We start from the raw sequence: 16143 nt of genomic DNA, 5'->3' as shown, positions 1-16143 counted from the left end.
GCGCGCCGCTGACTAGGCAGCTACACAGTCGGCTCCGCCCGAGGCTGAGGCAGCGGCGGTGCTTGTCGGTGCCGTCCGCCCTGCTTCTCTTCGGCGTCTTCGGGGAGTCTGGGGTGTGGGGAGTGGTTTTGTCAGGGAAGCAGCTAGACAGCGCCCCCTTTCCCTCTCTTCCAACAGGCGGAGGCGCGTTTGCGGTTGGGGAAGCGTATCGAATCCGGCCTCCGGCGTTAACTGTAAAGCCGTTTGGCTTGGTGCGGCGTGGTTTTCTGCGCCGCGTTAACGGGGAAGACCGTTGGCACCCTCCCTTTCCGCGGCGGGCGGGGAGCGCTTCGTAAACTGAATTAGGCAGAGGATCTGAGGAGGGTTGTAGGCTGTCGAAGCCCTTGCGCTCCCCACTCAGAAGACGGCCCGGGCCATCTGGGCGTCGTGGTTTTCTCATCTCTAACCGATCTTTCTCCACAGGCTCATGGAGCCAGAGAAGGAAAGGACCGGGAGGACCCCCAAGAAGGGCAGGAAGAGGAGGCGGGTCCCGAATAAGCTGGTCGGGGCGTCTGAGGTGTTGAGAGACCGTTGGGATCTTGAGGAGAGGCATCAGCCCGAGACCAAGGTGAGCAACGGGGTATCCCGAGTGGGCGGCCCGAGGCAGTTTGGAGCTCCCAAATGATAATACAGTACCACATACCTTAGGGCTGATATTGGCGGTTTAAAACAGGTATTGTGCCTGGCACACGAGAAGAATGGTCGTTCAACAGATACTTATTGAAGTCTTCTGTATGCCAGGAATTGCTCTAGCTTCTGGAAGTATCCCAGTGCATAAAAGCACAAAATCCCCTGCACTCGTGCAGTTTACATTCCCATAGGGGAATAAGATGGATGATCATCTCTGACATTTATTGAGAGCTAAATAATGCCTTTCATCCCTTTAGTCATCAGATTTCTATTGTCTTCCTAGGCACTTGAGGTACATCAGTGAATAAACAGATCACTACTACCTTTCTAGTGGACAGAGAAAGAAGATAAACGATAGATAATGATAAATCAGTTATATAGAAGGGAATTAGTGCTATGGAAACGTTTTTTAAATGGGATTCCTTTTTCTTTTTTTTTGGCCTATCCGATTGACAAAGCAATTTTTTAAAGGTTAACGTGGTAGAAAGTCGAAGGAAGTTGACAATCTCATCACTTTATTATGAAACAAACTTAAAGAAAATTTGCAAGGACGGTATCAAAAACTACCCCCCAGCCAACATTTGAAAGTACTGTAGTTGCTAACAGAATGCCTCCCCCCACCCATATTTTAGTGTTTACGTATTTCCTACAAACAATCTACATAACTAAAATGCAACCATCAAAATCAGGAAATAACATGGATATATTGCTACCATCTAATACTCAGACCCCATTCAAGTTTCTCCAGTTGTTCTAAAAATGTCCTTTTTAGCAATAAGATCAAGTCTAGAATCACGTGTTACAGTTAGTTGTCTTGTCTCCTTCAATCCAAACAACTGTTCAGTCTTTTCTTTGACATTTGTGACATTACTACCTTTGAAGAATCCTGGACCAGTTATTTTGTAGAAGTTAGGTTTGTTTGTTTCCTCATTAATTAGATTCAGATTATACATCTTTGGCAGGAATATCACAGAAGTGATATTCTGTTCTCTTGTATTTTATCAGGTTGTACACAAGTTTGATTTGTCCCATTACTGGTGATGTTAACCTTGATAACTTGATTAAGAACGTGTGTGCTAAACTTCTCTAAAGTTACTCTTTTTCTCTGTTATTTTGTGGGGAGATGCTTCCTCATTAAACTTGCAGTTTATTCATTTTTTTATTAGTATGAATTTGTGGATATCTATTTTATTCATTGAGTTATAACCCATTACTGTATTTATTTTGCTGCTCAAAATATCCCAGATTTGGCCATTAAGCTAGTTTCTGTGTCCCTTTAACATGCTTGAGCATTTCCTTATTTTTCTGGCACAAAAAGATGTTCCAGACTCTTCTGTCCTTTCCCTGCCCCAGCCCTGGAATCGGCCACTTCTTCCAGGAGACTTAGTTCTTTTTAGTGGAGAGTGACATTTAGAAATCAAGATCTGGGTGCTAGATGTGTTTATTGCTATTGGTATGTCACTACTCCCAAAAAGAGAGCTAGGAAATATGTGTGTATATGTTTATACACACACGTATGTTTACATTTAAATATTTTTCTGTATACATATTGAAAAACTGTGAATTCATATCAGTATCTCTACTTCCAATCCAATTCCACAGGGTTCATTCTAGTTTTCTCCCTTTTCATATTTATAACCTCCTTATATAACAGTGAGAAACCTGACTCCCATTATCTTCAATATATTTGATCAGTCTCCCATTGCTGCCATTGCCCCATACCCTCACACCTTCCTTACCCTGCTTGGGCCCTTGTCATTCTGCATCTTATACCAGGTCACTCTCCAATCTGAATGCCTTCATTGCTGCTGTGACAAGCTACTACCCTCACCCTTCTCACATGGACACCCGCACCCTTTTCAGGCTTTGAATTTGGTGACAGCTCTCTTTGTCCCTCAGCATTGATGCCCTCCTTACTGTAAACAATTTCTGACATCTGATGCCAGCCTCACTGCTCTCCAGTTGCCACTGCATGGATGCCCTCCTCATACCGCTCAGGCTTTGACACTTCACATTGGGCCACTGTCCTGCATATATATCCTGGGTTCCTACCCCTAGTCCTGGGCTTTCTCCCCTATAGGATGCCCTCCTCACCCTGCTCAGCCTCTGACATCGCATGTTCGGCAACCATGATTACTCACTGCCATATAGATTCTTTACTCATACATTATCAATATCATACAGTTTTGTTTGGTAAATATAAATTGGTATATTCTTTCAGGAGTTAGCAATATTTCAGAATATAAGATATACATGCTTATTTTGACCAGGAATTTATCCTGAGAAAAATATCATAATATTGTTCATAATTTTTTAAAACAACAACAGTGTCATCAATAGGGAATTTTTTCAAATAAATTATAAGTTTTAAGTAAATTTAAAGAGTGGACTATTATTAAAATTGACTTTTGTTATGTTTAACAGATATGGAAAGATATTTACAGATTATTATTTTTTTTTGGCCATGCTACGCAGCTTGCGGGATCTCTGTTCCCTGACCAGGGATTGAACCTGGGCCATGGCAGTGAAAGCGCCTAGTCCTAACCACTGGACTGCTAGGGAACGCCCCAATTTTTTTTTTTCTCTTTTTTTTTTTCTTGGTGGCCGGAGTTGGTTACAAAACAATGTAAAGTATAATCCCTTGGGAAACGTATAAAGTAGAGATGAAAGAGTTTGGGCTTTGCAGCCTGCATTCTAGTCTTGGTTCTGCCACTTATCTGTTCCTCCATTTCTTTTTTTTTTATTTTATTTTTCATTATTTATTTTATTTATTTTATTTTTGGCTGCATTGGGTCTTCATTGCTGCACACGGGCTTTCTCTAGTTGCATCAAGCGGGGTCTACTCTTCGTTGTGGTGCGCGGGCTTCTCATTGTGGTGGCTTCTCTTGTTGCGGAGCATGGGCTCTAGGTGCACGGGCTCTGTAGTTGTGGTTCGCAGGCTCAGTAGTTGTGGTGCATGGGCTTAGTTGCTCCACGGCACGTGGGATCTTCCCGGACCAGGGCTCGAACCCGTGTCCCCTGCATTGGCAGGCGGATTCTTAACCACTGTGCCACCAGGGAAGCCCCTGTTCCTCCATTTCTTTATCTGTAGCTTGCATTCTAGTCTTGGTTCTGCCACTTATCTGTTCCTCCATTTCTTTATCTGTAAAATGGGGATAACAGTAGTGCCCACTTGAGAAGACTTAAGAATTAAATGATTTAATAGATATAAAGTGATCAGAACTGTAAATGACTAATAATAAGTGTTCAACATTAGCTTTAAACAGTCACAGGGGAAAATAGCAATAATAATAATAATAATAATACCTGGTGTTTAAGTACTTATCTTAGGGTATGTCAGGCACTGGCCTCAGTATATTGCACTTACAATGTACCTCATTGGTCTTCCCAGTAATCTCATGAGGTAGAATTGTAGTTATTCTGTAAATGAAAAAACCTTAGTCTTAGAGAGGTCAAGGCACTTGTCCCTAAGCTCTTAACATCTTAAGGCACTTAAGATGGTAGAGCTTTGGGGGATTTCCCTGGTGGTCCAGTGGTTAAGAATCCGCCCTCAAGTGCAGGGACATGGGTTTGATACCTGGTCCGGGAACTAAGATCCCACATGCTGTGGGGCAACCAAGCCCGCACACTGCAGCTACTGAGCCTGCGCACTCTAGAGCCTGTCCGCCACAACTAGAGAGCCTGTGTGCCGCAACTACTGAGCCCGTGCGCCACAATGAAAGATCCTGCATGTTGCAACTAAGACCCGACGCAGCCAAATAATTAAATTTAAAAAAAAATGGTAGAGCTTGGTATTTGAACTCGGGTAGCGTGACTCCAGGGCTTGAGCTCCTAACCACTATTACTCTGCTGCCTTCCAGACCAAAATGAAAGTGGTATTACTTGTACTTGAATTGTACAAATACAGGTGACTTATTTTCACTTATCTGTTGTGTTTTATCTGTTTTACCCTTCTCCATTATCTGACTTTTTTTAACAAGCATGAATTACTTTAATAACTATATCTAAGTACAAAGCTATTTTAAGGAGAGGCTTAAAGTCTGACTCCTTAGGTTAGACCACATTGATCATCTATAAACTGGCTCCCACTTCTCTCTTCTCTCATATCTCTATTGCTCTGCAACATGTAGTCTTGACTCCAGCCAAACCAAACTAAGTGTTTAGACACAATGTTTCCTCCTACCTGGCTGACTATTTTCAAGGTTCAACTCCATTATTTTCATCTCAGTGATGCTATCTCCAAAACTCTCCAATCCCCAAGGCAGTTAGTTAGCCTCTTTTGCTCCCTTACCTTTATAGTAGCACCCACATTATATTGGAATTACCTGTTTCTGCATTTTTCCCCGTAGTAGAATGGACTTCTTGAGAGCATGAGTCATGTTTTATTCATCCTGCTATCCCTAGCACTTAACCAAGTGTCTATAATTAAGGTTCTGTATCAGTGTTTATTAAATATCCTATTAATAATGTCATATCACAGGTTGTTGTTTTAGACCTTCATTTCTAATTAGGAAGAGCCCTCCTTATGTTTAGAGTATGCTAAAATAATAGAAACTAGAATATTTAAAAATTTGCCATGTTTTGTTGATGTTCTTTATAATCATAATTTGTTATACTCTGATTTATCTTTGCAGAAAGCCCGCTTAACCATTTTATTTGCTGAAAACCGTGAAATAACTCATGGCCAGCTATGTGAATTGCTGAAGTATGCAGTTCTGGGCAAATCCAGTGTTCCTAAACCTAGGTATGAGAAGTACGTAAATGGTGGGTATAGACCTGAGGTTTCATATTGGTATCTAGAGGACCATGTCTAGCTGACGTTTTTTATTTGCCACACAGAATGTCCTACTAAATTTTTTTTTTACAAAGTTGCCAACAATTTAAATTGGGAATCTCTTTATATCCATGTTTTTTACTTCTTCGAAAAACTCTGGCAACTGTCCTTATGGCAACAATTTGTTGAAGCTGAATAGTGGCCTCCTGTTATAGATGTACACTTCAGTGTCCCACCTGGCCTGCCTCCCTTATTTACGGTATCTGTCTGGCTGCTATAGGTATTTTGGTTTATAACCTCCAGTGGAGACCTGATTGAAATAACATGATCATGTATTAAGAATCCCAATCTTTTTTCTTCTTTTACAAATCAAGGGCAGAGAGAATTTTACTATTCTGATATTCTCAGTGCCATTATTAAATGTCCAATGAAAATTGCATTTCTGTATGTACCAATACACAGTAGAGAGATTTTCATATGTACACTTCAGTCTGCGGGTGGAGTGGCTACATACCTTGAAAGCCCGCTTCTGCCTTAACAGATACTATCATTGCTCTGTCATTTTATCTGAACTGGCTTTCTGGAAACCGGTCACTTTACTGGCTTAGGAAGGACTGTAGAGCAGACTTGGACCTTGAAGATATGCCTTTGTAAACTGAGCTTAATTAGTTCCAATTTAAAACAAATCTTAATAGGATTTTGGATTTGAATGCGTTGTGTTTCACTTGGTATTATACTTGATTTGAATGGAATAAATAATTATCTCAAGAGATCTTTATTTGAATTCTGTGCAGTAATAACTGTTCTCCATTTCCAGGCAGTCAGTGAGTGATGATAAACTCCAGTATCTTGCTCAGTGCTTTTTTCACACTTCCCTTCTGTATGTCTGTAACTGACTTGACGGTATCAGTCTTAGCTTTGTTGGTTTGATTTTTCAACAGCTGGTGCCGGCTTTTTCACCAAAACCACCTGAACAGCGTGGTGGTTTTTATACTGCAGGGAATGAGTCAGCTACACTTTTACAGGTTCTATTTGGAATTTGGGTTTCTCCGAAAGGCATTCAGACACGTAAGTTAAGAAAACTTTGTATTCGGACCTGAGTCGGGTCCTCACACTCAGAGATTAGTGCACGTGTCTCAAATTGTGCTCCTTGGCAACCTGATTGAACAAGCAATAGAAGTTGTAGAAAGCTAAAAAGATTATGCTTGATACCTGAGATTAGATTGTTGAAATTAGATTTATCTCTCATTTTTTTCTTTGGTAATCTAGGCAAAACCCTTAATCCCAGATTGCAATTTAGTTCCCAGATTGTAGTTGATATTGTCACATTTTATTTGGGCTTTGGTGTTTTCAAAAATTGTAAAATTTACATAAAATCTATATTTTTTGGCCTCTCTTGACAACATCACAAGATTAGGTTCCCTTAAAACAGTACCTGGAGCTGAATAGCAGCTGTCTTTAGAAAGGGCATGTGCTCTCCATTTTACCATAGCCTCCTCCATTCTTTATCAGACTGTTTCATACATTTACCCCTGAGAGCATTTGAATTGGTGAGCCCTAACCTAACCCCCTTGGGTCTCCATTTTCTTTTTTGCTTTCACTTATTGAACACTACCTATGTGCTAGGCCCTATATTAATCATACTGTATGCATCATCTTTAATTCTTAAAATAGTCCTATAAGAGATACTTGGGGCCTCTCACTGTTGTGGCCTCTCCCATTGCGGAGCACAGGCTCCGGACACGCAGGCTCAGCGACCATGGCTCACGGGCCCAGCCACTCCGCGGCATGTGGGATCTTCCCAGACCGGGGCACGAACCCATGTCCCCTGCATCGGCAGGCGGACTCTCAACCACTGCGCCACCAGGGAAGCCCCAAGAGATACTTTTTTATTCCCATTTTATACATAAGTAAACTGAGTAACGCACCCAAGTTACAGCTAGTAAGTGGAATTTACAGCTGGAATTGAAGCCCAGGTGAGCCTGAGACTTAAGCTCTCAATCTCTTTGCTTTTCTGTGTCATCCACCTGGCATGTTATCCACTAAAGTAATAGATATGAAAGTGCTTTGAAAAATATAAGGAACTTTGCTTTTCTAAGTTATACATTTTTGTAATGTTTGTTTCTTTTGTATAGTGTGTAATTAGAGAAGCAAAGAAAACTTCTGTGGTAGGATAAATGTGGCTTCACTTGTTTAGTCACTTTTACAATTTAAGGAAACAGTCCTCATTTTACAGTGCAAACAATTAAGGTCCAGATCTTTCATAGCACTGAGCTGACCATAAAAGTCTAGGTCTGACAGTATTTTAACTGTTTTCAAGCATTTTTGTAAAAACCTATTATGTATTTTCAGAAGTTCTGCTTGCCTCCCCCATCATCTGATTTCCTAGCTGATATCATTGGGCTGCAAAAGAAACAAATAATTGGGGATCTGCCTAAAGGAATGGAAGGTATGACTATAAGTAACTTAAGCAGAAAAGCAATTTTGTATGTGTGTGTGTGTGTGTGTGTGTGTGTTTTAAGGAAAAAATGGGTAAGTACCAAGGGGGATTAGATAGCAGGAAACATAACCAGGGTTCATGCCTCAGAAATCATTTGGTTAGGTTAGATAGCTAAGTCTGCTCCCTGGATATCACTGACACTGGACTCAAACTGTTACTAGGTCTTTGTACCCACAAGTGTACACATGGGAAGGAAGATCTTGCCTTTGACTAATGTAGGGGATACTCACTAATACTACTCACAGGGGGGAATAGGCAGATTTGGATGCTGGCCAGCTAAAGTATAAATATCCATGATAGCAGTGTTTTTCAAACTGGGTTGTGTCCTGTTAGCAAGTTATAGCTGACCTTCTCTTTTGGGGGGAGAGGAGGTGAGTGATGGAATAGACCTTAACAGTTCATTCATTGCACATAGTAAGGTAAGTATTGTTCAATAATGCTTTTTGTAGGTTTGTTCATAAATAATTAAATTATTGAATAGTTGCACTGAGGGGACATGAAAAAGTGGTGAGGGATAACTAGTGATTCCTTTCCATATCCTCCATGACTGTGTTTCCTGTTATCTTCTGTCTCAAAAGCATCTAACTTCCTACCTTTCCACTGTTCCCCTTTCCTTCTAATAGATGTCCATATCGGACCTGCAGCTTTGTTTAATTTGACATCCACTGTATTTTAAACATCTTTGAGTGAATCACAGAGTAGTCATTATGAGATTCAAAACTCAGGTAAAGACATTGAGCTGTAAAAGAAAGGATGTAATCAGAAAAAAGAAATTGATGTGACCGAAGAATATAGATTGTTGAGGATGATTAGGGGGTGGAGATGGAATAAGAGGGCAGGTAGTGGTGAGAGATGAGGCTTAGAGGTAGGTTAAAGCTTTGTCTTGCAGGCTGTAAATGCCATGCTAAGGACTTAGGATTTTATCCTGTAAGCATTGAGGAGCTAGAGGGTTATAGCTACTTCTCTGTCCTCCTAAGGATTTTGCTTCATTTTCCCAACCTAAATAAATATCGAAGTCCCCAAGATATAGTCCATACACTTTGATCTTTCTTCAGTTCTCTTTTGAAATATTCATCTGTTCTTCCCTAGTTTATCCATCACTCTTCTGTGGATAACTCCTCTGTCTTTAGGTTTGATATCCCAAACTCCAGGCCTGCATTTTCAACTGCCTGCTGGATGTTGCTACCTGGATACTCCACTGTACCCTCAATCATAGCATATATAAAAGCATTTTTCTCATCCCTAAATAACAGACTCCCAACTTCAAATCCCCTTTTCTGTTGGTACTGTTTTTCTCTAAGCCACCAGTATTGAATTTTAGAATTACTTTTCTTTTGGTTCCCCATACCCAATCTTCATAGCTCATTCCCTTTGCTATTAAGAATCTATCCAAATGTTACTTTATCAGAGAGACCTTCCCTGATTATAAAATATATGACATTAACCCTTTTCCTGCCCCAGCACTCCCTTTCCTCCTTTTTCGCCTTTACTTTTCTCCATAGTCCTTATCCTCACCTGCTATATTATGTACTTGTTTGTTTATTGTCCATCTTCCCAACTAGAATTTAAGTTCACCTAGAATTTAGTTGATTTTGTTCATTGGGGAATCTACTGGCTAGAGCAATACCAGGCATATAAGTACTCAGTAAATATTTTGTTGACTGAACTGAATTACTCTGTCACTATGCTCTACCAGTTTTTCCTTTTTTTAAAAAATATTTATTTGTTTGCGCCGGGTCTTAGTTGTGGTTTGTGAGCTCCTTAGTTGCGGCAGGAGGGCTCCTTTAGTTGTGGCTTGGGAGCTCCTTAGTTGTGGCATGCGAACTCTTAGTTGAGGCATGTATGTGGGATCTAGTTCCCTGACCAGGGATCAAACCCAGGCCCCCTACATTGGGAGCGCAGTCTTAACCCGCGCCCCCTGCATTAGGAGCCAACAGGGAAGTCCCTCTACCAGTTTTTCTTGTGTAACGTTTCTTTCTTATAACCTTTTTCCTCCCTCCATCATCTTAATCCAGACTCTTTTTTTTTTTTTTGCCAGAATTATTGCAAAGTCATTTCTCATTTCTCTCTCTACTTCATTTTCCACATATCTTTGAGCTTGATCTTTCTTAAAGTACTGTTTGGTTATGCCACTTCCCTTCTCAGGAACTTTCTGTTGCTCCATCTTATATATGGAATGATGGACTAAAGTTCAAACTCTTGAGTCTGGCATTCGCAGTGGTCTACTCTTATCCTCCTCTTTCAACCTTGTTTCTTATACTGCTCTTCTACAGAGACCTTTTTTTCTCCCCAACTGGTCTAGTCACTACCATACCAAGTTTGCTTTGTACATTTCTATCTTACCTGGGATGCCCTCTTTCCTTACTTCTGATTCTTTGGCATTTTTGGTTGCAAGGACCAGGCACTCACTGAGGCCATCTTAAGTGAGAGGGTATTATTTGAAGGATGCATGTGGACTAGAAAGTCATCAAGAATCTAAGTGCCTCTGGTGAAGAGCTGTTCTCCATCCCTTTCATGGCATCTTAGCTTCTTTGTTTTCTGTTCTAACTGGTGTGTTCTCTTTATTTCCTAGTTCAGTTCTGGAAGCAAGCAATCTGATCAGCTTAGCTAATTACCCTTGTCCCTTTTGAGCATGTCTTGACAAGGAATATCAAGTCACTGGTCATTTTATAGATGGCTCCCTCTTTAGCCAAGTCCCCACTCTTAATCCAATCAGTAACCAGCCCTGCTTAAAGAACCAGCACCCCTGCTGGTGCATGAGCAAGTGGTTAGGGGTGCAGTAGATTTAGCTAGAATGGGCTATTAGGAGTGGCAGACACTGTAACGGACTGGTCTAATACACCAAATATCTGAATTCTGCCTTTTCTTTAAGACTCAGCTAATCTTTTCTTCTCTTGAACCATCTCTAACCATCTCAGCCAGTATATTCTCCCTTTCCCTTTTATAGCTTTTATTATTATAACCCATTTGAGACTTATTTTCTCTTTGTGTTCTTTATAAGTGTATGAGAGTGCAAGCTCCTTTAAAGTTGGGGCTGGGTCTTAAAAATCTTTTGATCTTCATCATGCTTACCCTATACAACATTAAAAGGACATGTCCTCTGAGGCCTCTTAAACACAGATTCTAACATATGTACGATTGTCCTTGTTTCAGGGTCTTTACCTTCTTCCAGCACAGAAGTCCGCATCAACCTGCAGAATGACCCCATCGTTAAAAAGTATGGCTCTAAGAAAGTAAGCTTGACCAGATGCCTTCTCACAAAGGAGGAAATGAAAACATACCACTTTCCATTACAAGGTTGGTTTAGATTTAACCTGATGTTGGTAACAATGGAAGAATATCTATCAGTTTATTTAAAAATATTACTATTGAAAGTTCATTTTTATGGGCTGCTTTCCAAGTGATTTATTCCATCTTCTACTAAAGAGGAAATACTTGCAGTGCAATGTCTCCTAAAGTGTAGGATGTGTACCATTATTGATTTTAAGTAGTACGTGAACATGACCTTAAATATTGTGGGAAAATTATTCCTTTTTCATTTTTCTTTCATTCCTTAGTATGTTGAAAAGAAGTCAATATGTCTTTAAAACTTTAACACTTCTCTGGTACTTCTAATCCTCCTCCCACCCATCCCACCCCCATTTTCTTTAATAAATAGGACAAGTCTAGGGTCAGAGCCTTGGTCCATTATGTAGCAAGAATTTAATAAAAATTCTTTTATTTATTACCTCTTAATCACAGCAGTCATGTTAAAATTCCTTAAAAAAAAAAAAGCCCGATTGAGTTATGATTAACCTACCATACAGTTCAGCCATTTAAAGTATACAATTTCAGTAGTTTCTAGTATGTTTACAGAGTTTTTCAACCATCACCACAATCAATTTAGAACATGTTCATCACCCCAAAAGAAACCCTGTACTATCGTTTCCCCCCAGTGCCCTTTAGCCCTAGGCAACTACTAATTACTTTCTGTTAATAGATTTACCTGTTGTGAATATAAATGGAATCATACAATATGTGGTCTTTTGTAACTGGCTTCTTTCACTTAGCATCAAATTTTCAAGGGTCATCCATGTTGTAGCATGTATCATTACTTCATTTATTTTCATTCTAATGATATTCCATGTATGGTTATACATTTTATTTATCCAGTCATCAGTTGATGACATTTGGGTTGTTTCCACTTTGGGGCTGTTATGAATAATGCTACTTTGAATATTCAGATACAAGGTTTTGTGTGGACATGTGTTTTCATTTTTCTTGAGTATATACCTAGGAGTAGAACTGCTAGATCCTATGGTAACTCTATGTTCAACCTTTAAGGAACTATCAGACTGTCTTACAAAGCAGCTGCACCATTTTGCATTCCCTCCAGCAATGTATAAGGGTTCCAATTTCTGCACATCCTTACCAACACTTGCTATGCTCTGCCTTTTTGATTATACCCATCCTAGTGTGTGTGAAGTAGTATCTCATTGTGATTTTGGTTTGCATTTCTCTGATGGCTGATGATATTGAGCATCTTTTTATATGCTTATTGGCCATTTGTATATTTTTTCAGATCCTTTGTCCGTTTCTTAATTGGGCTGTCTTTGGGGAGTTAATAGTTCATATGTCATAGTATTGCCATGAGGATTAATTGAGTTAATGTACAAAACAAGCTTAGCATGGGGCACATAGTGCTTTAAAAAAGTTACTCTTTGTTATTGTTGGTACTAATAATATAGATAAGGAGGGCAGCAAGTATAATGTCTCCAGGATTTGGGGGTACTCCTTTCTGGTCTAGACTGTATTTTGATTCTTTTAATTGTAATCAGTTGGAAATTTCAGGGTACTGTGACATAGAAACTGGTCAAAGCTTTTCATACTCCCCTTAGTTTCTTGTCAAATAAGATCTAGGTATTACCTTTACTGTTTCAGCCTCTGTCTGAAGGTAGGAATCTTCAATGATTCAGACACTTTTGGGCCTCTGAGCTGAATGTGCCTGGTTACTGACTTAGGGTACACAATGGAAGGGGTACCCTAAGCCTATATCTGAGCCTCTTTAGGGAATTTTCAGGCTATGATTCCAGAAAATGAGGCACGTTTCTAAAGAGAGATCTTGGAGAAATTTTAAGGGTAGAGTTGAGTACAAGAGTGCATATGGTGAATGTTAAACATTCTGCCTACCATGAAATCCTTTTAGATCTCTGCTATGGTGGAATCTCATTCCTACTTTTTCTTGTTTTATTTAGGAAAGAAAGATGCCACATGCAGTCATTTGCATACTTTATTCATCCTTCCTTAGTGCCTACATGGGAAAGGTCCAGTGACTTTGGATTTAGCCACAATTTAATTATAATTTCTAATAAGGAGGAAAAAATTGTTACTTGGTAACTGCAAGGAAGTCTAGGCCCTAGTATCTCCAATAACAGCAGCCTACATTATTCTCCCAAAATGTAAAAATGAGTAGATGGAGAAAAAATTAAGGACAGAAATTGTCTTATTTAATTTTATATTTCAAGTGTCTAACATAGAGAAGGTGCCCCACAAATGTGGTATCTCAGTTTCACCTGGATAAATATAGGAGTACTTTTTACCATTTCTAGTTCTAAAGGCAAATATTTTATTCCTTTTCCTCCTAGGTTTTCCTGACTGTGAAAACTTTGTGCCTACAAAATGTTGTGGTTCTATAACCGACAACAGTCCTCTCTTTGGGCTTGACTGTGAAATGGTAAGTACTACTTTTGATTTTTCAGCTGGAGTGTTGCAAACTAGGGTCTAGTTTTCTTGAGTGCGTTCACTTCTAGTATTCAGTTTAAATAACTGAAAGTAGACCCATTTAATCACATTTTAGAAAAATTGGATCTTTGCTCCAGGATGAGAAATAAATATCACATATGTTTTCTAACTAGTTGATTTTTTTTTTTTTTTTTTTTTTTTGCTGTACGCAGGCCTCTCACTGTTGTGGCCTCTCCCATTGCAGAGCACAGGCTCTGGACGCGCAGGCTCAGTGGCCGTGGCTCACAGGCCCAGCCGCGCCGCGGCATGTGGGATCTTCCCGGACCGGGGCACGAATCTGTGTCCCCTGCATTGGCAGGCAGACTCTCAACCACTGCGCCACCACGGAAGCCCCTAGTTGATATATTTAATCTAATTTTTGAATATTACTAGAAGTTGACTGCTTCTGTCTTTTGAACAAGTGTTTTGTTATTATTGCCTTGAAGACTTTGCCTGAATTACCATTGGTTTGGCTTAGTTTTACACATTTAAGATCAGAAGTAGGATTTTCCTGCTTAAGCTCCCCTTGTGTTTTACTTTGTCTAATTAGTAAGTCTCCTTTCAGAGGCAGTGTATCCCCTCTCACTTAGTACTCAAGTAACAGTTTCTCAACACTGAACAGAGTGGCTAAGAGCTAAGGATTTGGAGTCTGTCGTATCAGGATGTGTATACTGGCCTTGCCTGTCACCTTGGACAAATTCCGTAATTCTCCCTCTGTGAAGCAGGGATAATATTAGAGGCTATTTCATGGGGTTATTATGAGGTGGTATATAAAATGCTTAGTATTGCATTAAATAATAGAACGTGCTAATAAAAATTATTTTTTGTGGTACTTAGCATAATACTGGGTTGTAGTACACAGTAAATAGTACAATTATAATTGATGTTATTATTTCTGTCCCTCTGGGGCACATCCTTCCCAGAGAAATTGTGCTGTGTTGGTTACTTTAAGTGTAATGTTCAGCAGCCTGCTTAGCTTTAATTTCATTCATATTGGATTCTCTAGTCAGCAAAAGGCTGTGCCATTGTCACAGAGTAGATTAGAGTAGATGGCAGTTGATGTAGTCTTGAATAATGAGAGGAAGCAAGAGTTTCCACAGTTTAGCAGCCTATCTACATCCTGGTCTTTCAGTGCCTGACATCCAATGGGCGAGAACTAACACGAATCTCATTGGTTGCTGAAGGAGGCTGCTGTGTTATGGATGAACTTGTTAAACCTGACAACAAGATTGTGGACTACCTCACCAGGTATTTTTCACCCTGCCTCCAGCTCGCTATAGCTGTCAGACTAGAGTGGAATGAGACTTAACAGGAATAGCCTGTAGCTTCTGTTTAGTTAGGTATTATCTACTTATTTATTATCAAAGAAAAGGCTGGGGTGCCACAACTAGAAATTTTAATACTGAAATTGCACAATGTCGCTGTATAATGCTTACCTTTCTTGCTCTCTAATCTTCCTGTGACCTAAGTATAACCAGAATATTATCTTCCTTGTCATAGAATCTGACAGTTGTAATCGTTATCTAGCAACTGCCAAACAGCTTTGCTCTCTGATGAGACCCCATCTGAAAAATCTGCAAATCATCTTCTGGCAGTCAAATGATTTTAGAGCTTAATCTGCCTTGACCTCAGAAACCAAAACAAAACTAAGAAATTTGAAGCTCAAAAAATTTTCTCTGTCTTTCCAAAGATTAGCAAGTAATTTCAGAATGTACACACTACAGTGATTAGGCAAAGAAAAGCCAGCGAAACATTACCGTTCCTGACCATTGTAGTTGCACCTATCAATTCATGCTTACTTAGGCACAGAGAGGCGTGATGGTGATAAAGACTCTGCTGTTGGCAGACATGACAATTAGACAATATTTTGAGGGAACAATCATATGTAACAAAGTTGTATGTATAAGGGTATTTGTCATACTATTGCAGAAATATGGGAATATGAATGAAAGTAGGGGGTTGGTTAGAATGTTATATTTATCTAATGGAGTACTCTAACCATTTAAAAGGATGTGCTGAAATAGATTTATTGATGTGAAAACTTGTTCATGATATATAGCACATGTTATGATCATATAATAAAGTAGCATAGGCATTATGATTGCTTTTTTTGGGGCCGTACCATGTGGCTTGCGGGATCCTAGTTTCCTGACCAGGAATTGAACCCAGGCCCATGGCAGTGAAAGCATGGAGTCCTAACCACTGGACCGCCAGGGAAGTCCCATGATTACATTTTTATAAAAATGAAACATATACATGAATACATATGTATCAAAAAATATGATAGAATATTTACTAAAGTGTAAAAAATGATATCTGGGTGGTGGGATTATGGGCAGTTTTTAATTTCTTCTTTGTTATTTGATTTTCAACCTTGTTACACTGAGCGTTTATTAATTTTTTATTAATTTTTTAAAATATTCTTTTTGAAATGACTTTC

General features: G+C 39.6%; 1 protein-coding gene across 4 annotated transcripts in view; it reads left to right on the top strand.

Moving 5' to 3' along the window:
* The first annotated feature begins 5 nt into the window (after positions 1-5).
* The window catches only part of REXO5 (RNA exonuclease 5), a 41677-nt gene continuing 25539 nt past the window's right edge, over positions 6-16143 (top strand). The window contains exons 1-8 of one of the 4 annotated variants that reach the window (XM_081257833.1): positions 6-68; positions 463-607; positions 5304-5413; positions 6385-6511; positions 7796-7892; positions 11097-11240; positions 13568-13656; positions 14836-14951. In XM_081257833.1, coding sequence (XP_081113959.1) covers positions 467-607; positions 5304-5413; positions 6385-6511; positions 7796-7892; positions 11097-11240; positions 13568-13656; positions 14836-14951 — 824 coding nt within the window. In that variant the 5' untranslated portion in view covers positions 6-68; positions 463-466. The other 3 variants (XM_081257834.1, XM_081257832.1, XM_081257835.1) reach the window with 3 other exon arrangements.

This window comes from Mesoplodon bidens, assembly GCF_964165515.1.
Source record: "Mesoplodon bidens genome assembly, chromosome: 15".
Lineage (NCBI taxonomy): Eukaryota > Metazoa > Chordata > Mammalia > Artiodactyla > Ziphiidae > Mesoplodon > Mesoplodon bidens.
This window is presented reverse-complemented; position numbering and strand designations above follow the sequence as displayed.